At 35.2% G+C, this 22,718-nt stretch overlaps 1 protein-coding gene across 1 annotated transcript; it reads left to right on the top strand.

Annotated features, from left to right (window-relative positions):
- The first annotated feature begins 11,868 nt into the window (after window positions 1-11,868).
- LOC129749493 (uncharacterized) lies at window positions 11,869-22,718 on the top strand. The gene is made up of 2 exons (XM_055744464.1): window positions 11,869-12,289; window positions 22,493-22,718. Exons 1-2 carry the CDS (start codon window positions 11,884-11,886, stop codon window positions 22,597-22,599), a joined length of 513 nt encoding a protein of 170 aa, XP_055600439.1. The 5' UTR covers window positions 11,869-11,883; the 3' UTR covers window positions 22,600-22,718.

Raw genomic sequence — 22,718 nt, 5'->3', positions numbered from 1 at the left:
TAACCGTAACAAAATCGACTTTCAAACAAATTAGAAATGACCATAATATTAAATGGAAATAATTTCAAATCTACAATCTCATAAAGCAAACTATACAAAAAAAAAAGAATTAATAATTTCACTATTCAGCAATTCATAATCCAAATTGAGCAAAAAAGAAAAAAAAAATCCGCATATCTACCATGATTCTCTGTAGACTAGTAGCATCATCAGCGTCAGGTCTGTCAGCTCCACCATAAGCAGCAATTAACGAATGAACAATATTCGCACTACCGTCATAGGACACTGAGGCATCGCACACATTCAGGGTAACATTGGCACTATCAGCATCATGGACGCATCATCACTTACGTCGGGACTATATATTGATACCATTACCATCGGAAAAGCAGCATCGCCAGTACCAGATAAGCGTGGTTACCATCCACCGTAAGGGACAGTGGAACCCACCAGCAAAGTCGCACCAGTAATAACGAACCATCAGCATTGCGCCATCAGCACCGCATCATCAGCATCGAGCCAGCACATCATCGATACAGCAGCACCGCACCAACATTTCACCAGCAAGACTTTCAGGAAGGAAGGATTCACGGGATAACATAGGGATCGGATTCAAAGGATTATCTTGGAAGGAAAAATGAGTAAACAAGGATAGGTTTTTTGTTGTTGTTTTGTAAGACTTTCAGGAGCGGACGGAATCAAGGAATTGGGAAGGATTAATTGGGAAGGAAGTGAGTAACTTATTAGGAAAGGGTTATAGAACTTTGACCAGGGAGTTGATCTGCTCTAAAGATAGGTACGAACGTTGAAGATCCAGCAGGTTTCACGAAGATGGTTCCGTTCCGCGTACGTACAGTATCGATAAGACCTTTTTTCTTCAACTTGATCGCTTCAGTTCGTATGGCTCTCGCTTGTAGGCTCAGGTTTTCGTTTATAAATAAACGACCATCATTTTCGAACCCCGCGTGTCGTAATGTTAAAGAGCGATAACGTAAATACGTACGATAAAAATTAGACTTCTCACTTCGAAGGGCAAACTCACACAGCAGTAAAGGTGAAGTTCCACATTTGATGGGGGGCTAGACGGGTCAATTTAGCCAAAGGAGGTTCAGTATACCCAAGAGCAGAGCAAATATTCCCGTAGAGCACACCCTGATATTCATTTTCCAAATACGGCACACCGGATATCACGAGTTCATGGTCTATCTCGAGGTTTTTAGTGCACTCTAATGAAAGTTGCAGCTCATTTTTTACCAAAACAATGTCCTGTTGAAGGTTACTGACGTTTGTTGTGCATTCCTTTTTCAAGTCAGCTAACTGTGATTCCAGTCCTTCAATCCTCTGTCGCAACTCACCAGTACTTCGGTCAATTTGAGCTCCAATTCCTACTCTGATTCGTTCTGTTTCGGCAGCTACCATTGTACGCATCTTGATCCACAGGTCCTTCAGGGAGGCAACTTCTTCCTCGTCACTCGAATGAAACAAATCATCTTTCGACCGTTTAAGTGTCGGACCGTCGGTTAAAGATGAAATTGTCGGTACTGAGGTTGATCGCGTGCTCTTCTGTTTTGACATCGTGTTCGTAAATATCAGTTTAGAAAGCAGCACAAAACAGACACAGAGTAGACGATATGGTCGGTTCTGTGGTACACAGGGAGGTGGCAATCTAGTTCTTCTTTCGAACAAGAATCTTTTTCTTTTTTTCTATTCATCGGGAGAGACGTTTATGGTATTTTCCTCTCAAAGCAGTACGAAGTCTCAAAAGTCAAAATTTCAACCAATGAGAAATCAAAATGATTGATGTGTTAGTGTGCTATCAACCATACTTCTCTAGCATTTGACATTTTGTTCGGGTCCTTGACAGCAAAATGTCAGGTTTGTTATGGGCCCACAAAATCGTGGGCCCGTAATTTTGATGGTTGTCAAATTCAATGACAAAGGATAGGGATGTCATCTCCCTGGTGGTACACGAATGTCAGTGTTTCTGAAAGGGATGTCTTTACTGATAGCAGTTTTAATCGTAAATATTGATTAGACTCAGATTATTTTTGCAGCCACTTCGTTGTTAAAAAGTGGGACACTTTTCATAAATCGTTACCAAACATCCAGAACTGATTTGGCGGCATCCATAAATTACGTAACGCAAAAATTGCACTTTTTTTACCCCCTCCCCCCCGTATGTCACAAATTGTAACGCTTCGACGTACCCCCCTATGAAAATTACGTAACGCTGATAATTACCCCCCCCCCCCGGGGAGGGGGGGCTCCTCATCTTCTCATGGTTTCGAATACTGATTTTCAAAAATATTTCAACATAAATTTTTTAACGTTCTTCGAAACGGAATTAATATCGATCTATCCAAATCGCTTCTTAGTATGTACTCATTGTTGATAACTCTCTCATAAAATAAATTGATTGTCTTGTTATGAGTTGCTCTTTGCTTGTAAACTGATGATCTACCTTGTTTACTTTAATTTGTCCAAGAAGTCTAACTTGTTATGTGAAATATATTCCACTAAATAATATTCGTCGCAAGAATCAAAATTGCATTTTTTGAATAAATTGAGAAAAAATAGTAAAATTTTCGTCTTAAGGTTGAATTTAGTTCTAGAGAGTAAATGTACCTAAATGTAGAGGTTTTTTCAACGGTTATTTAACGGATATTTCATACACCTTCAAGAAGTCTATTTCAGAATCTTTAAAGAGGAAAGATTACAAACCAGTTTGAATTATGTTGAAGCTTACAAATTTTAATCCGATTTTGGTTTGCATATCATTCTGCCAAAATTGCATGACATAAAAAAGCTGCGATTAAACTGAATTTTTTAAGGAAAAAATCGTTACGTAACGATGAGCATACCTCCCCCCCCTCCCCTTTGTCACAATTCGTAACGTTCGAGCTAACCCCCTCCCCCCCTAGGAGCGTTTCGTAATTTATGGATGCCCCCTTTAGGATTCACTTGTGGGAAGTACCAGCCGATTTTGACACGAGCACGTTTTCTACACCTCACAACACATAGCCCTTCAGAAACGTTTTGTCCCTTTAGTAGTACTAATGAATTTTGAAATATTCCTATAGACTCGAATGGGCTTTTTTATCTTTTTTTTTTACCCAAGGGCAAGGATTTTCATCCGTATGAATGATTCATCCCGGTTTCTGGGATTTTCACCCTTAGGGATAATTAATCCCAACTCTATCGGCTTCAATCAACTGTTTTCAAAAATTCATATATTTTTTGAACATTTTTTTTTCCAAATTCAATTTTCACTGTACATTGGGATTGCAGCCAAATAGGCCATGTCGAATTTCGAAAACCGACCATAAACATTTTGTAGATTGGCCCGAAAAAACTGACCTGTGCTAAATTTCAGCTTATTTGGACTTGATTTAGGCACACCCATGTAACTTATCAATAATTCTTTCTATACACTCAGTGCTGCTCCCTTCTGAGAAGAGGGATCATAACAGGCGACTAAAATAGCTTGTACATCCTCCATGGGGGTCAATGGTTTGAGTATTCAACAACGTCAACGTCAAATAACAAACAAAATTATCAAAGCAACCGTTGTTCGTATACGCACTGTTGGTATCAATTTTAACATGCTTGTTTTTATGAGCGAAAAGTTTCCAAATTGAGCATTCAATAGATAGATGTTTTTCTTCTCGAACAGAGTACCATGAGAAAAGCTGAGTTTCGGTTTAGTTCAAATTTAAATCAAGTGTTTTCCGGATGGCAATATAAGGTTAATAATTCGTCCAAAAGATCAACCAAAATATATTTTCTCAATTTAAAGCATTGTAGATGGCTCTGCACTGCTTACTTCTAACATATCGGTATCGATTTTTGAATACGGCGAATGCGCCAAGACCTTTGTTTTGAGAAAAACGCATTCCAAGTTTCAGAAAATAAAATCAATTCCCTATTTAGCTGCGTACAATCATTTTTCTAAAAAGTCGCTAAAATGCTTTCAAATTGATTTAATTTCATCACCCGATCGATAAATATAGCATTTCCGTACTAGTTACTTCAAAAAATTAATAAATATAACTGTGGGCCCTTTTACCACAGACTGGTGCTCTCATTTTGTTCATTCGCCAAATTGAAGCGCCCTTTTGAATTGCAGAATGACTATTCGCCTTTTGGATCACTCATTGAAGAAGCAATATTCAAGCAAATTTCGGCTTGAAAGCGGGTCCAAATGATCACATTAACACATTGGCACATTCAACGATCTTATAAATACTGATATGTGCATCTCCTCGTCCTGGAAAACAAATTTCAAAAACTTCAATGCCCTTTTTCTTTCTCAAAATAATTATTGGCCCTTTTGATTGCGACGAAATTTTGAGGGGAAATGGGAGAATGAACTGTGGGATTATACACTCATAAAAAAAAGCTATTCGCCTTATTTGAAAAAATAAATTTAACTTCACTAAAATAAGAAAAAATAAAAGAAGATCATATTTTCGGATGTAAAATAAAGAGTTTAACGCATTTATGTAATTATCTGTATTTGTTTACAGTTACAGTTTACAGTTTACGATACCGATATATACTTTTAAAGCTGATTTGTTAACCAAGACACACATTGGTTACCATGGCTAGATGCATGAATCTTGTTGCCGGAACCCTTAAGATGGCGTTGCGAACATCGAAAGTCCGTATAGAAGAATTAATGTTCGCGGCAAAGCCCACTTATTTATCTTAAAGTGACGGTATCATTGATTTAGGGGTGCATCAAAGCGCTCAAAGTTTCGGTGTTTGGAATTTCAAAAATCTGCTGTTGTCTCGAAAATTATTTTTGTCAACAATCGACTTAAAAATTTAAAAAATCACCAAAAAGGGGACCAAAGGAAATTAGGAAAATCGTTATTTGAATTTGCGAATGAAACGTCAAGATCGTTTTTGCTAAAAATCGAATTTCTGCAACTCAGTCTGTTTTCCGAAAATAAGTCGGTTTTCCAAAACTCGCAAACAATCAAGGAACGTTTTGGACTTGAAAGGAGAATCAATAATGTGTAGATTGCTTGATATTTTGATCACAACAATTTCGTGTCCATTTTTACCCAATTTTAGAGTATTTACATTTATAATTGTAATTGTCAAATTCGAATTTTGTCGAAATTTAACAGTTTTTCTCAATTTTTCACGTATTACTTCAAACAAACAATTTTTTGTTATCATTAACGTTATTGCTAGTCAATTATTGACCGTTTTTAGTCATTTTTATTATCTTTTATAATATTTTAGATCACTTTTCTTGTTTTGTATATAATGTTCGTTTTTTCATCTTTTCATCTGTGTTGATTTAAAAGTATTGTCAGAAACTTTAAGGGATTTTTATTTAAACCTTGGATTTCTACGCAGTGTTTAACGATTGGCATGTACAATAAATCACTACTCGTTCCAATTAAGCCACATGTAATATTTAAAAGGCATCTTACACTTAACTTTTCATCAGGGTTATCCATTTATTTTTTAACTGGAGGAGCTCTAGAAATAATTTTAGAAAAAAGCTTTAAAATAGAATAAAAATCGATACTGTAAGGACAATTGACACCTCGCTTTGAACGAAAAGGATCAAAATGTCAAAATAACAAAAATTGCAAAAATACAGAAACCGCAAACTTTTCTTAACATCTTCATTATTTTTTAATTTATTTTTTTTTATTTTTGTCATTTTTATCATTTCTATCTTTTTATCATGTCTGCCACTTAAGACTTTTTTTAAAATAATTTTTGCTATTCGATATTCGTGATAAAAATATTTATTTTCCGAAGCAAAGAATGTTATCAAATTTCTTTCTGTTGGATTTCGTGATACATTTCAAATGTTTTTCTATAAACTGTTGTTGTGAAGCAAAGAAAATGGATGCTGTCTTGGCTGGTAAACGTTGTTCGATGTTTGTTTTTAATTCAAGCAGTCTTTTGGAGTGTCTATTGAGATCGTAATATGTTTGTTTGATTTCAATGTTGAGTAGGTGTTTATTTTCCTTCAGTAAAAAGGAGAGCTGAACTTTGAGAAAGTTGAAAAATAAAAAGTTTGGCAAAAACGAAGTGTTCCAAACTAGAGTAAATGATCTTGAGCTGATCTAAATGGCTCAATTCGACGCAACTCGGAACAGTTGATCAAGCGGCATAGATATTTTTTTAGATTTTTTAGTTCAGCGGATAGATCTTGGTTTCTGCTTTCTAGTGATCATTTGTAGAATATTTTAAAGTAAATCCTAATAACTCTAGAGCTGTTTTACTGAAGAAAGAATTCTGATCTTGAGCGGAATCAAAATATGATCTTTTTATGTTTGTATAATTGTGAAAACTTCTATTAAATTTCATCTTTTAAGATTTCAAAATTCAAAGAGCGCGTTTAGGGTCAAATTGCCTCGAACAATTATTAAAGGTAACGACAAAGCCAGTAATACAGAAGAAGATACCTTAAATTTCAGATTCTGCAAAACAAAAAAACTGTACATTGCTCTAAATCAAGGTGTTTTTGAGAAATAAAATCTGATTTTTTTGTGATTTGATCCAAAAATTCTGTGATGCTAATTCCTTTAATTTTATTGAAAATTCATGATAAATTGGCTCTTTTATAATTTAGTTGGGAAAAAATAGTTTACATTGAAAATCTTATTAGTAAATTAATCTTATCTATACCTTTCTCATTTAAAAAAAGAAACCCAATTTTTAAATTGACCAAAACCAAATTATTTTTCATTCATTCATTCATTCAAAATTCAAAATTTTTGTGAAATCTGTGAATATTTCAAAATTCTGTGTTTTGTGACATAGAATCTTCGATAAAAATTTGCTCAAAATTGTGTGAAATTACGGATTTTTCTGTGATTTCGGCAACCTTGCTCTAAACAACTCATTCATAGAATAAAGTTTATAATAAATTCCTTTTTTCTTATTAATCACGATAAAAGTTATTTATTCTAGTTCTGAAATTATCACTCTACCTTTATTGGCTTCATAAGTTCTCGAATTATGCCAAAAAATATGTATGAGAGCCTTCCTCCACCTTCCAGTCTTCCCTCTGAAAGAAAGTATCAAAAAACATTTCTTATACCTCAAGATCAAAGATGGTACCACTCAAAATCATATTTTACTTTCAAAAATTACACGATTAATTAACATTGTTGAAATTCACTCGCGACGACCAAACAAGTAATGTTTACTTCGCGGCGATTATTGTAGACTGACGAACCGCGTGGCAAATGTAAACAATAACAGAGAGTTGCAAGTGAGAGAGAGAACGTCAATTCGCTATTGTTCTTAAGCCTAGTCCACACCAGGAGACGCGTCGTCTCGAGACGGTCTCAGCGTCTTCCATTTTATTCAGGAGACACTGAGACCGTCTCAGGTTTCCAACAACAACAACAACAGACAATAAAGCTCGTTTCATAACAAAAATCGTAGTTCAAGTTGCCTATGTGTGGACTAGGCTTAAGAATCGACGAAGAGTGAATTCGTACACTCAGAGGAAATCTTATTATAAATTTCATAAGATACATCTAATGAGCCGCTTTTTTGTGTCCAAACTAATATTTTATAAGAGTCTTATGAAATTCTTCAATATTCATCCGAAGTTCTTATGCAAAATAGAAGAAGCTGCATTGTGAAAATTAATGAACACATTAATTCCATCAGCCATTTTCTCGTCGTCGTACCAAGCACTTATCAGTTGTGGAGCCATTAGTTTTTCTCAAAGTTGAAAGTGATTTTGTTATTCTACATGGTAAGTTAATTTTTTGTGAACGTTCCAATTATTTATTAACGTAAACCCATATTTTTATTTTTACTTTTCAGCATGTTAACCGGCGAAAAGGATAAGTTCAATGGACCGGGTGCGGCAGAATGACTGTTGGAACCGTGCCTTGATGTGCTGCTTATGGTGATCATGATGTCCTAATTGTAAACAAATAACAAATTACACAGAAAATAAACTGAACGCTTTTAACATCAATTTTTTTGATATTTTCTCATCAAACGTAAAATTTTCTGTTTCCATAAGACCCTCTTATGAAAAGCAACAACCTGTCATCGAAGCAGGTGTTCATCTGAAGAATTCATTCGCTTCATCAGACAATCTTATGAATTTCATAGATTTTTCTTATGGTATATAACAGTATTTTTCTGAGTGTAGTGTTCACTGGAATAGTTGCCAGGTGAACAGTTACACACTACCAAAAAAATCTGTAAAATTACATCACATATGATGTAAATAAAAAGAAGCATCATATATGACGGAATATTCAGTGCTAGTTGGAAATTACAATTGGAATTTGTTTTGTTTTATTCATTGTTAATATGATTCAATGCTGGAATTTCACGTCTTTTTATAAAAATAAAACTCATCTATAATTAATATGATTCATTTTATTAAGCGGCGAAATTTTTTTCACACATTATATTTTATTTCTTTTATTCTTCCGCGAAGTACCGGATCCAATGTTGAACACCGTGGATCCGCTTCCAGAACCGCATCCCTGCTTTTAAGATATCTCCGGGAACCATCAACACCGATTAACTTACTCGCGCGCGGGGACAATACTTTGGCGCACGACTTGACTAACAGTTTTTGTCACATTTGTCTGGTCTTGTTCTTCACAGTTTATAATTTTACATGACATTATCACGTTCAGTGTATTGTAATATTTCATGTCGTGTAATTTTGAGAAATTTCCAATTCAGTGTTGTTGAGAATTTCGTGTGACCAAACAAAAATTGCAAAATTTACATCACATATGATGTAACGAAAAAGAAGCATCACATATGATGGGATTTTCAGTGCGAGTTGAATATTCCACGTCTGTAAACTTCAAAAGACGTGTACAATTTAAAGACATGTAAAATATTAAAGGCGTGTAATATTTAATTCGCACTGAAAATTCCGTCGTATGTGATGCTTCTTTTTATTTACATCATATGTGATGTAAATTTACATCAAATAATCGCGTTCCGTGTCAAGTAATATTTGTGTCATACGAATTCAGTGCTGTTAAAGATTCAACTTTTTTTAATTTGTAAATTTACATTAATAAATCGCGTTCCACGTCATGTAATGATACAGGTTTTCAATTTCAGTGTTGTTAAAGATTCAGATTTTTTTTCTGTGTAGGAAATCATTAGAGAAGTGTTGCCAATATAACGGATGGATAATCCAACATATCAATCACTACTGTAACCTTACCTTATAATCAATGGTCCGAAAATCGCTCAAAAAAAGCAATTAGGATTCATTTCAAGCTAGAAAATGTCTTCTTTGTTTACGTGGTTAAAGATAAGGTTGTAGGTTTTTAAAAAGTTAACACTAACTAGATACAAAAAAAAATCAACCGAGTTGCATCTTGTGCGCCCTTTGCTGTTCGGAACGTAGTCATTCAGAGGTGATCGACATACTTGTTGATACATTCTGAGCGTCGCTCACTGACTGATTCACAACCATTTAGCCTAGCATCATTGTCGATAATGTTCGTTATTGGTAGACAAACATAAATGATTCAAATGGAAAATTTGAAGAAATGCTAGGACCGCATGTTGACGAAATCTGTCTCACGGGCTTAGCATTTCATTGCGGTTAGCTAGTAGTAATTGGTACCATCTACGCAAAGCGAAAAGTAGACTATTTATCATCTGATAGCCTTCCTACATAGCTCAAAACTGATACATATCAGTTGTGATTCTAGGAGGTTGAAAATCACCAAGGAAGGCAATCACTATCGAGACGCTCGGTTGCTGATAGTCTGCGTCCCTACCTGCCATAGCTTGTTTTTTTTTAGGAATGTTTGAAATATAGAAGCGTTGTTGTCATGCATAATAGTTTGTATACTTTGCTTGAAAAGGGAAAAATTGACTGCTACAATTTTTTCCCTTCCGAATGTAGTCAAGCATGGCTCAGTGAAAATGATTGATTTTCAGAACATTGCTTATAATCATAAGACTTGACGAGAATAAAGATCTTTATGTTATCAGTTTCCGATACAAAATAGTATTACATCATTTTGATATCACAACAGATATTTTGCTGGATAACTTGTTACAAAAACCCGAATAATGCTTTTTTTATGAGTTTTTCTACCGTTTAATTACTAAGAATCAGTTTATAACGTTCATGGGTTACATTAAATAAATACAAATAAATGAAAAATGTATTTTCAACATTTCAATAAGATTCATAACTAATGATTGCTTGAGGAAAAGTAGGGGAGAGTGGGGATACTTGATCCCTGTTTCTTATTTTTACCATGTCTATTTGGAAAAATTTAGCAACTCGCGCTCTTTTACATTTTCTGACAGCGTGTAACTTCAAGTTTCTATGCTCCTGAAATTAGAACGATACTGTAACCCGTAGATGAACTAGAAGCATTTTCGTGGGAGTAAATTGCGATATTTTTTAAGTTAGGGGAGACTTGATCCTTTATTCAGGAAGCCTTAATCCATGGAAAAAATCAATCAAAACCCCAAGATAGAATGTTAATTGACTATTTTGGTCATGTTTGTTCTCATTTCACAATCTATAATTGTCAGAAAAAAAATTCTATAGCTTATTCTCAACCCTTATGACATTGCATACATATGGGCGCAATTTTTTATAAACAAGAGAAAATCAATTATTTTAGCCGTTTTCTTCAGATAATTGATGGATGAATATTAGCTATTGGATAAATATAAGTAATCTCGTAATCAGCAATGACCACGATCCATTGAGAAGAAGAATATACCGGGATCATTTGTACCCATATATTAGGGATCAATTGTATCCAAAATCAACATTTTAGAAAACTTTTTCTGAAAAAAGTTGTGAGTTTTCCATCGCTTTGAAAACATTGTATTTTGAAGTTCATTTTACACTCGAAAGATTGATGTATTGGAATAAATATTTGTGTTATAATATTTCCATGTTAGGAACATTTTAAAATGATGAAAAAAGATCTTCAAGTCACATTTTGTGAAATATTTCAAACAAAGTTCAATAACCCAAAAACTTATTTTGTTAAACCTTTTTGAGCTTCAAGCATTGCTGTTTTGTTACATTTGGCACATTTTTCTAGAACATTTGATCTTTGTACGACATTCTAGTTTGGAGATATAGCTGAGGAATCAAGTATCCCCTGGGATCAAGTATCCTCATTCTCCCCTAAATGGTTCCACTCATGATCATATTTCGACTAGTTCCGCTCAAGATCATTTGCCTAGTTGCAGAATAAACTAAGCCTAATCACAAGCAGTGCTTGGAAATGTTCATTCATTTGCAAAACTCAATCACAGCAACTTCACACTGTACATCACGTTTCCTCAGTCCGCTCCGTTTGCTCCACGTGAAAAATTAGGAGAAAAAATGCGTTGTCTTCTAAGGGCTTAAAGATGCTTTCAGTTTTGATAAAAATAGTAGTCCTAAGACAAAATATTCATTGTACCAATCTTAGCTTCTCTAAAAGAATGTTCAGTACATCGAGATCCATTCACAATCTCTAAGTGAACAGTTTTTTTTCCTTTTTTCCTAACACGTCGTTAGCAGAGCATAACGTTACTTTTACTAAAACAGTGTGTAGGTATTTTAAGAATAATCTGAAGAATGGCTTAATGCAACGCACTTCTTCACTTCATATAAAGAATCTCGACCATAAAACTAACAAACTAAGGGTAGGATAAAGATATAAACAGACAGGGCAATGTTGCTAAGTGTTAATTTTTTATCTGTTGGCGATTGCAGAATGAATAAAATAAAATTTCAATCAGACCTGCTTGAATGTATAAATGGAACTATGCAGCTGCAAGTCGCGATCAATTACGTGATAATGAACCTGTGAGTGCTCTACATATATTGAATTTCATACAAAATCGGCTCGAGTGGTAAACAGAACGTCATTAGTGATGGAATCCTCGGTTGGATTAGCAGCAGTGCTAGGCTTATTTCATATTTTATCAGCTTCTGCAGTTCCAGTACAAGCGAGTTCGATCCAGGTGGTATCATCGTTGGAAAATGATATAGAAGAAGATTGGAATCAGGAATTTGGGAACCAATCCGCTGCTAGTGAAAAAGTGAAGGCGAACTCAGAAGATCATATTGAGGAGAAAAACTTTGAAATCTCTAACCAAGAATCATCGATAAATTTTCAAGTAAATGTTTTCCTGGATGAGCAAAAGAGAAGTGATCAAGAACAAAATCAAGTGAACTTAACGAACGAAGTACAAAATTCAGACAGCACTCTAGCCTCTACGGATACTTATAAACTCACATCGCATGATGCCGGACAGAGTGGATCGACAAATGTTACCGGTAAATGGATTTATAATTTACAGACAGATATCGAATGGTTTGATGGCACACAAAGAAAAATATACATTCCTAGGTACCTGCAGGTATATATACATTCTGCCAGCAAATAAATTCAATCTTGTTGAAAATCATAACTAAAAAAGAAAAAAAGAATTATCGATGATAAGCGTTTAAAATTTGCTTAAAAATATTATGAAAGTACAAATACAAAAGTTTTAAATTAAATTAACAAATCTCGTGTGAGCTTTCATTACGTCGTATGAAACATCTTAAGAATTCACAGAAAACTGCGGAAAAAGTTATCAAAACAACTTTATAATTAGTATCAGATATATAGAATTTGTTATTCAGACTACAAATATTCTAAATGGAAAAAAAATAACGACTAGTTTATGTCAGTTTTTGTGATTTTTGTAATAAAATTGTGTGTTTACTTTTTGTTTCAAACGACGCAATGAAAGCTCACGCGAGATTTGTTAATTTAATTTAAACTTTTGTATTTGTACTTTCATAATATTTCATAAAACTTTTTTGCTTATTCGCTCCCAAATGTTGATTAAATAGCCTCCGGTGCATAACAGAAAATCAATTTGTTCCAGAAGCATCTTTCCCATCAACAAAGAAATTGAATTCGCTTTCCCCAACAATGGTGTTTGAGTTGCAATCCATTCTCCGGCTGGTATGGTGTTGTGCACCGCCAGCTAGTGTGTTCATAAAGGATTTTTCTATCTACATATATACATACAAACAGCTTCTTCAAACTCGTTAGTGAATGTAGGTAATTTGTTGGTAATGGTAATTTTGGTATTTTGATTCATTGCTTCAACTTTAAAAAATATGCAAAAATTTTCTCAGTTTATAGTGTAATGAATTTCAAAATACAGAACCCGTTCGATTTTGGCAAACGTACGAACATTTTGTGTTGCCAAAATTGAATGGGTTTTTTAGCTTACTTTTCACATATTCATAAAAAAATATTATTATTATCACTAACGTATTTTTTAGTAAATTTTTGACCATTTTTAGACATTTTTTTTATCATGTTTTGATAAATTAAGCACCAGACCCTTGCGCCAGGACCAGTCCATGGGAGAGAGGGGGCAGAGGGTGCGCCGGAGGTTATGGATCGCAATTTGAATTTAATTTGTAACACCATTTTTCTACTAATAATTATCAAAATAAAAATAATAAAATTTACTGATAAAATAAATCAAAATTTTCAAAACTATTCAGAATAAATGTTTTGTTTCTCTTAGACAGAACAATTACAAGGCTAATTCTGCAATAATTGGCGTCTGTTAATTTTAAAATATCATTTGGATGTATATGATCTGTTGATTTTATAATAAATAAATAAATCAATCAATCAATCAATCCGGTAAGTGATTGATAAATTATTCAAAATTATGTTCCCTCCTTATTCTGAATTATAAATTTTCTTGAATCTAAATTCTAAGCAGTCTAGTTTTCAAATATGAATTCAATATTTCCGAAACACAAGCAAAATTATGCAAATCAAAATTTTAAATAAATCATAAGAATAGTTGTTAGCGAGGCAGGAATCAAAGGTCGATGAAAACTGGTTTTGACAGTGTATTACTTCAAAATCTAAAATATATAAAAATGATTTATAATTGTTGTTTTTCAGTTCTTTGTAACTTTCTCACATTCAGTTCACGACTAGAACTCTTATCTCAAACCTCTGCTAACAGTGCAAAGTTCGGAACCCTGACGCCTGATACCATACTTTGTTATTGGTCGTACTGGAATTCTCCAGCCACCGCACTATGGGGTTTGAGGCGGCAAAAAGTCAAAAACTGAACTTTATCCGATCGCTTTTTTATTTTTACTAGTTAATAACTTAATATTTAACTAAGATATTCCCAGTTTTTCAACTCATTATCTTGAATACTGAACGCACCACAGACATCAGACTTTGAAAAATTGAAAAATTTATATGATGAAGAAAAAAATTTAAACCACATACATTTCTATGGAAAACATTTTTTTCTTAAATTCAAAGTACACCATATGAAAGCTTATATTAAAAGCTATCATTTGAACCATTCAAAATTTTTACACTCTAAATTGATCTATGATAAAAATGAGTAAATAATTATTTATTTCAAAAATCAAAAACTTTAAAGGCTTGCCAAAAAAAATCCTCACATTTCCCCATACTCTTTTCACTATCAAGATCTATTTTCAAGTCCTAAAAATACAATGAAAGAGATTCCAGGCACCTTAAAGCACCGTTTTTTGAGTTATAGTCAAATAAAGATGAAAATATCATGCAAATGGGTAATTTTTAACCATTAATGAGTAAAAATTCAACAAAGTTTATGTTGGTTTGTCAAAAAAATGTTTCTCATGATTGATCAATCATTTCACACATTTTTCTCTTGAGTTTCATGAAATGTCTTGATGTTATTTATCATTTAATGATCAATTAGTCCAAAACCTGGTTTTCAAAAGATATAAAAAGTCGGGTCAAAAATAACACCAAGCATCGTACTTTAAAAGCTATTTATGCAAAATTCTCTTTGGAATTTATTTTAAGTTAGTTTTAATAGTAATTTTCATAAAACAAAATAACAAAATAGTCCAAAACACCTAATCATACTTTTGCCGCCTCATTGTATGGAGCTGCCCCATAGTGCACCGGTGTAACTATCTGCGTATGACGCGCGCTTCCTCCAACAAACTATGGCTGTAACTATAATTATAAATTCACTGCGCTCGATCGATAAGCAAACTCTACACTAATATCCAAGCTTCTATGCTTAAATTACTGTCAAAAATCTTAAGAAAAACTCCACGCCTACGCCAGCTACGAATCGCATCGAAATAAAACTTTTTTTCTCTTCGTGGTAGGGGAGAGGCGGGCTATATGCGCATATTAAGGAAAGCACTCATTTTCTCCCATATTCCAATAGATAGGAGTCTAAAAACGATATACACATGAGTGGACATCTGTTTTGTATACGTTAGAACAATTTTTCTGTTAAAATCTCTTACAGTTTTTGTGAAAATAATTTTATAATAAAAGAAGTCAAAATAGCCGTTTTCCGAAACTGGCGGGCTAAATGCGCATATTTATGTTTTTAGCTTTGTTTCATTAACATTTGCAATATTTTGATATTATTCAATTGAAAATGGTAGAAACGGATGCTTAGCATACGTCAAGGTCGAAATTTTGGTGAAATTTTTTACTTCACTAGTTCTTTTGCATGAAACATAGTTAGGTATGCTATTAGGATATATTGACAGTTTTGCACGAACACCACCTTAGCAGGAGGCCTCAGCCCTAACCTCAAACCATGCGAGAACAGAATCAATTTTTAAGAAGGGCGCATGATAAACGCGATTTTGCAGTACTAATATCGACAAATTCGCCCCGTGGAAAAGCGACATACAGATGCTCGTGTTTTCATTTTTTGGGGTGTTCAGGGCTACCAAGTGCATTGATATTTGGAAAATGATTATATTTTTTCGATTGCATTTTCATTGAAAAACGTTTTCATGAGTACTGAGAATTTGCAACATTCCCGTAGATTTCTATTAGAATATGAAATTAAACGCAACATTTATCTGAACTGAATAACAACTGTCTGTATCGCACACTTAAACGATGTAGCGAATTATGTGGATACATTTAAAATCATTAGAGCATGTAGGCTATTATTTTCATAGTCAACATAGACGTGGCTTTCATTAATTTACTTTTTTATTTGTAACAGTGAATGATTTTGCATTCGTTTAGAAGTTAGAAGCAACTCTTTTTAATTTACCGAGCAGTACATGAAAATATATTTCAGATATTTTAAATTCACCTTGAAAATTCATTAGTAAAATATGGCTTATCTCCATCTATTTAGAGGCGCCCCATGATGAATTCAAACGTTATCTGTTGATAGTTAAAAAAATTAATCAATTCAGAAATATTATAACAAATACTGATTTTAGTAACGCACCTTGCATCACTGGTGAGGCCGTCAGCTCATCAAAGTTTGAGGTTATGGCTGAGGCCAATTTTTCGCCAATACTATCGCCCGTATATACCCTTATATGGCAATTTTTCATGGTAATATTTTGTTCATATCGTATTTTAATCGGATCAGTATGAAGTTCTTCTGTTTTCACTGTAGGATCGTGATTTGAGCGTAGATTTAATGTTTAAATAATAAAAAGTAAAAAATGTATAAGACTAATCTATTTTTCTTAATATAGGCATTTAACCTGCCTTGATATGGGCATTAAGAATCTGTCTCTTATTCCATTATCTTATCATTTACAATTTTGCCAAAAGCTTCAATTTGTTGAATTTTCGATTTCCAGATGAATGAGGAAGAAAAACCATTAAAATTTTTGTTCACAGAATGTGTACGCACGACAATTAAAGTTCAATATATTAGAACAAAACTGACAAAAATCTTGTTTGAATTTTTAAATTTTTTCTACTTTGTATAACAATTTAATTTTTTCATGCCATGTGTTAAAAGCGTATTACCCTCAAACTGCACTGATTAGATATGATGAATCTTCAGCCATATCGTCAATCGGCTGTATGCGCATATTACCCAACATGCGCATTTAGGAACACTTCCCCCTAATGTTGTTCCACCAGGTTGTTCTTCCCGCTCAGTCCCGCGAAAAGAGAGAAACGTCAGTCGCGTTGACATCTACTGATTCCCTTCAGCAACAATAGTGCATAAGAACTAATGCAAAGAAATAGCATACATAAAATATAGCACCACATATAAAATAAACGATTTCTCAAATAAATGTCAGAATTAAAAACTACCCCTGATTAAAAATTGTTAGTAAAATGATAATGATTGTTATTTATTATTCATCTTAACTAACATTCCTTTTCATCATTTTCAATTGAAGGCTTGATTAAATAATTCCTCTGTAGTATCTTGAATTTGGAAAAAAAAAATTATCATGATTTGAAATATAAACTCTCAATTAGGAAAAAAATTATTTTGAGCTTAGGAGAATTTATTCAATAGTTGATTATTGAATTTTATTTGATGAAAATTATAAAATATTTAATTATCTCAAGAGTGCCAGTTATCAAAGTTCTGAGATTCAAATTTAAATCTTTATAACTCTATTCATATGACAACATGTTCAATTATTCGGACAAAGTACAGATTGTGAGATGATCAATAAGAAACTGATAAATCAAATACAAAAATAAATGTATTCCAAGTTTTGTTGCCAATATTAAAAGCACAATGAAAATACAAATTCAGTAAACATTGCGCATTAAAATTCAACATTTAAGTTGCTACTTAAAATAATTTTTCTTAAAAGAAATTAAAAATAAAGATCGATTAAAAACATAATTGGAACGTATTAACCCTTGCCCAACAAGGCGAGCTGGCTCAACTTGCTAGAGAAGCTAGCCGCCTCAAGCTTGAAATTCTGGGACTGAGCGAAGTCCGTTGGCCTAACACTGGAGAACACAAGACACAGTTCGGGCAAGTACTGCTTTACTCTGGCATACGAGGAGAGCATGCTACTCGGGAACGAGGAGTTGGTTTCCTGTTAAGCCCGCAGGCCCATGCGGCCCTCATAAGATGGGAACCGATAAACGAAAGAATAATCGTAGCCAGATTCAGAACACGGGTTAGAAACCTTACAATGCAATGGTCCAGTGTTATGTGCCAACTGACGTTGCCGACTTGCAAGAGAAAGAGCAGTTTTACAGTCAACTGATCAGCGTTTTTGAGAAAATTCCGAAGGGTGACATTCAAACCACTGAAGTGACTTCAACGCAAAGATAGTCTCCGATAATCAGGTCTTTGAGCGCATCATAAGTCATAAGGCGCCATGGCCTAGGACAGATGAGCGAAAACAGAGATCTGTTCGTAGCATTTTGTGGCAACAACAACATGGTGATCGGTGGATCGCTCTTCCCCCATCGACGAGCACATAAGGTCACTTGGGTATCTTGAGATGGCCGAACAGAAAATGAAATTAACCACATCTGCATCAGCCGAAAATGGAGAAGGAGCCTTCTTGATGCCCGCAACAAACGAAGCGCAGACATTGCATCTGACCATCACCTCGTCCTTGGCGAGATACGACTGAGAGTTGCGCGTGTCTACCAGCGCGAGGAGAAAGTCTGGTGTCGATACGACGTCCGCTGCTTGGAGAATCCAGAGGTGAAAATGCCCATACGTTGAACAGCTAGAATCCCAAACCTCGGAGCTGCCGACAGACGGAACAGTCGAAGAACAGTGGTGTGAAATCAAGAATGCCTTTATCACGACGAGCCATGGTAGTCTCGGTCAGAGCTCAAAGAATTCATATTCGTTGACCGCAGTAGGGCATGAATGAGAGAAAAAAAAATCTCCCCCACGAGTTTCAAAAGACGGCGAAATAAAACCAAGTTAGCCTAGACGAACTTCATAATGACAGTGAAAACATTTTTTGGTTTCGTCATTCACTTCACACTCATTCAATCCACAAAGTCGTGACAGAGAATAAATCGATGACATGATCGGATGTAGTTTCTATTCTACCAGACAGTTGAAAAACTTTTCTTCCGGATTCCTAGCAATGGAGTCTGAACATTTCGGAAACGTGACTACTATTTCCCTGTACCGTTTGGTGTTGTCCGAATTATTAAATGCCTCTTAAAACGATTATTTACTTGACGGTACATGATAGTTTCTTAATAGACTATGACTCGGAAGAAAAATAATGGGAAACCAGCCGTGCATTGTTTGTAGGGGTTAGATAACGCCTAGGCATTAAAAACCCAAAAAAATTCATTCCAACTCTATCATGATCTCCAAGTTTATATGACTGAGTTTTTAAAAAGTTAATATTCACAGGTACGAAATTGGAGTGACTTTTTTTCGACAGTCAGTCACAGATTGCTATTTTGACTGATCGGGGGCAATGATGGAAACGTAAAATGTAGACCTTGAATGGAAAATTATTTCACATTCATCCAAGCATGTCAACAGTTTTGAGCACTGGTCTCGGTAAAGTTTGTGGAAGAAGAAGTGAATGAAAGTCGGATGAAACTTGGAGGATGGTGATGATCAGAAAAAGGCAAAAGTCGGAATTGAGTAGACATGTACCGGGTCAGCCAAAGCAGCCGCCTGCAAGAGAGCCTGGACAAACTCCCTAGCCGAAGAGGGAGAAAGAACCGCCGCCAATGGAGATATCCGATTACTTTATGACATTTCTCGCGCCTCAGTGGTGCAAGGACTAATGCAAGAATGCCGCTGAAAGACCGAGCAGGTCAGTTATTGACCGATCAAACAGATCAGCTAAAACGATGGACTGAGCACTTCGAAAAACTCTAACGAGTCACGAGTAGCGATGGCCAACAAAACCCGCAGCTCAAAGTGTCAACAGTAAGCCGCATAAATGGCGTCAACTCGGAAGCGCCTTCGCTGGCTGAAATAGAAGCGGCAATCAAAAACATGAAATTCAACAAAGCACCTGGAATCGATTGCATCTCTGCTGAAATGCTGAAAGCCGACCCTGCCCTGTCAGCACAAATGTTGCACCGTCTTTTCGCTGACATCTGGGATACTGAAACATTCCCGGCCGACTGGATGCAGGGAATTCTCGTAAAGGTCCCGAAGAAAGGAGACCTGACAGAGTGCGGTAACTGGCGAGGCATAACGTTGATCTGTGCAACCCTCAAAGTACTCTGCAAAGTGATCCAGAACAGGATTCAGGAGAAAATCGACGCTACACTCCGACGGCAACAAGCTGGATTCCGATCCGGACGATCATGTGTGGACCACATCACAACGCTATGAACCATACTGCAACAAATCAACAAATTCCAGGACTCTCCTCTGCTGGTGTTCGTTGATTTCGAAAAAGCATTTGACCGACTGAACCATGAAAACATCTGGGCGGCTCTAAGGCGACGAGGGGTCACAGAGAAACTAGTCCATCTCATCAAAGCACAATACGAGGCATTTTCGTGCAAGGTCTTGCATGACGGTGGCTTTTACGAACCAATCCCGGAACTGCTGGAGTGAGACAAGGATGTATCATATCACCGCTACTTTTTCTAATCGTAATGGATGAGATTCTGACTGGGTCGATCGACTGTGCACCGAACCGAGGATTGCCGTGGAATCCATCAACAATGGAGCAACTGAACGACCTTGACCTGGCTGACGATATTGTTTTGCTCGCCCAAACACAACCGGATATGCAGAACAAACTCGACGACCTCACCGAAAGTTCCAAGGCAGCAGGTCTCAAAGTCAATGTCGGAAAGACCAAGTCGATGGAGATCAACACAGGAAATCTCCCAGTTTCATAGTAGTTGGACAACAAGTTGAGAAAGTGGAGTGCTTCCGGTATCTTGGAAGCCAGATAAAGCCTGATGGTGGTACCAGGAAAGACATCGAAACCCGGATCAGAAAGGCCCGATTAGCGTTTGCGAGTCTCCGAAACATCTGGTGGTCACGCCAGATCTCTCTACGAACGAAAATCCGAATCTTCAACTCAAACGTCAAATCCGTATTGCTGTACGGGTGCGAAACTTGGTGCACATATGCGGTAACGACGCGAAAAACCGCTGCCTGCGGAATATCATCCGCGCTTGGTGGCCTGGCAACTGGATCTCGAATGAGGAACTATATCGCCGGTGTCATCAAAGGACGCTAGAAATCGAGATTCGGGAACGTAAGTGGAGATGGATTGGGCACACGCTGTGAAAAGATGAAAACGAGATTTGCAGGGAGGCGCTAGATTGGAATCCAGAAGAACATCGAAGATGAGGCAGGCCCAGAAACTCGTGGCGGCGAAGCCAAGCCGCTGAAATCCGAACTGTCAACGAGAATCTTGACTGGGACCAGGTAAAGACGCTGGCTCCGGATCGTCAACAGTGGAGGTCTTTTACCACGCCCCTATGCACCGGAGGATCGGCGCGGGATCATTTAGTAAGTAAGTAAGTAAGTAAGTAAGTAAGTAAGTAAGTAAGTAAGTAAGTAAGTAAGTCAGTAAGTAAGTAAGTAAGTAAGTAAGTAAGTAAGTAAGTAAGTAAGTAAGTAAGTAAGTAAGTAAGTAAGTAAGTAAGTAAGTAAGTAAGTAAGTAAGTAAGTAAGTAAGTAAGTAAGTAAGTAAGTAAGTAAGTAAGTAAGTAAGTAAGTAAGTAAGTAAGTAAGTAAGTAAGTAAGTAAGTAAGTAAGTAAGTAAGTAAGTAAGTAAGTAAGTAAGTAAGTAAGTAAGTAAGTAAGTAAGTAAGTAAGTAAGTAAGTAAGTAAGTAAGTAAGTAAGTAAGTAAGTAAGTAAGTAAGTAAGTAAGTAAGTAAGTAAGTAAGTAAGTAAGTAAGTAAGTAAGTAAGTAAGTAAGTAAGTAAGTAAGTAAGTAAGTAAGTAAGTAAGTAAGTAAGTAAGTAAGTAAGTAAGTAAGTAAGTAAGTAAGTAAGTAAGTAAGTAAGTAAGTAAGTAAGTAAGTAAGTAAGTAAGTAAGTAAGTAAGTAAGTAAGTAAGTAAGTAAGTAAGTAAGTAAGTAAGTAAGTAAGTAAGTAAGTAAGTAAGTAAGTAAGTAAGTAAGTAAATAAGTAAGTAAGTAAGTAAGTAAGTAAGTAAGTAAGTAAGTAAGTAAGTAAGTAAGTAAGTAAGTAAGTAAGTAAGTAAGTAAGTAAGTAAGTAAGTAAGTAAGTAAGTAATTATGTAAGTAGGCAAAGTTTTCTTATGGCAAATAAAGAGTTATGAAAAGTATTCTATCGATTTTTTTCAATGTGATAGAGACGATCATGAATCCTGTCTAAGGAATTTTGCCAAACGATTACGGGCCAGGTTTTGAAACTATTTGATCATACACTAATCTCTATTTTTTTCCACACCAAAAATTGCTTTGAACAAAATGAATTACGAAATTGCAGTTGTGGATCAAATCATTAACTCTGCATGGTCAATTTGGATTTGGCACGATTCCCCACTATTTTTCGAAGTCCAAACAAATTACTATTTTTTAAACAGTTGGAACTCAGAAAAAATAATTTATTAAAAATTTAAAAAAGACCAAATCATACGTTAGAAATGCAGAAAACCAAGTCATTTATCTTTTTCATATTATCTTTTATAATAAAAAGTTATGGAGCAAAGAAAAACAGTAGCCCATGATTCCCCTCTCTCCCATACATTTAGCTTAAGCTTATAACTAACAGTGCTTTCTCTCGTTTTTTGTGTTCTCTCCAACAGAACTACCCGAAAAAACAACTGAACTGTTTTTCTTGATACCGTTGCCACCAGGAATGCGTAACACTGAAGGAAAATCGCCGACTTGCTGTCGTTGGAAAACGACCTAAAGCAAAAAAAAATCTCAACAGTATTCTAACTACATACCTAGTTTGATATCACAATTGACATATTATTTTTCTTTTCAACCAATGATAGAAATAAAATTCATTCCAGTCCAATTTAAAAA

This window comes from Uranotaenia lowii, chromosome 2, assembly GCF_029784155.1.
Source record: "Uranotaenia lowii strain MFRU-FL chromosome 2, ASM2978415v1, whole genome shotgun sequence".
NCBI classification, from domain to species: Eukaryota; Metazoa; Arthropoda; class Insecta; order Diptera; family Culicidae; genus Uranotaenia; species Uranotaenia lowii.
The sequence above is the reverse complement of the archived record's forward strand: the minus strand, read 5'-3'. Positions and strand labels throughout refer to the sequence as shown.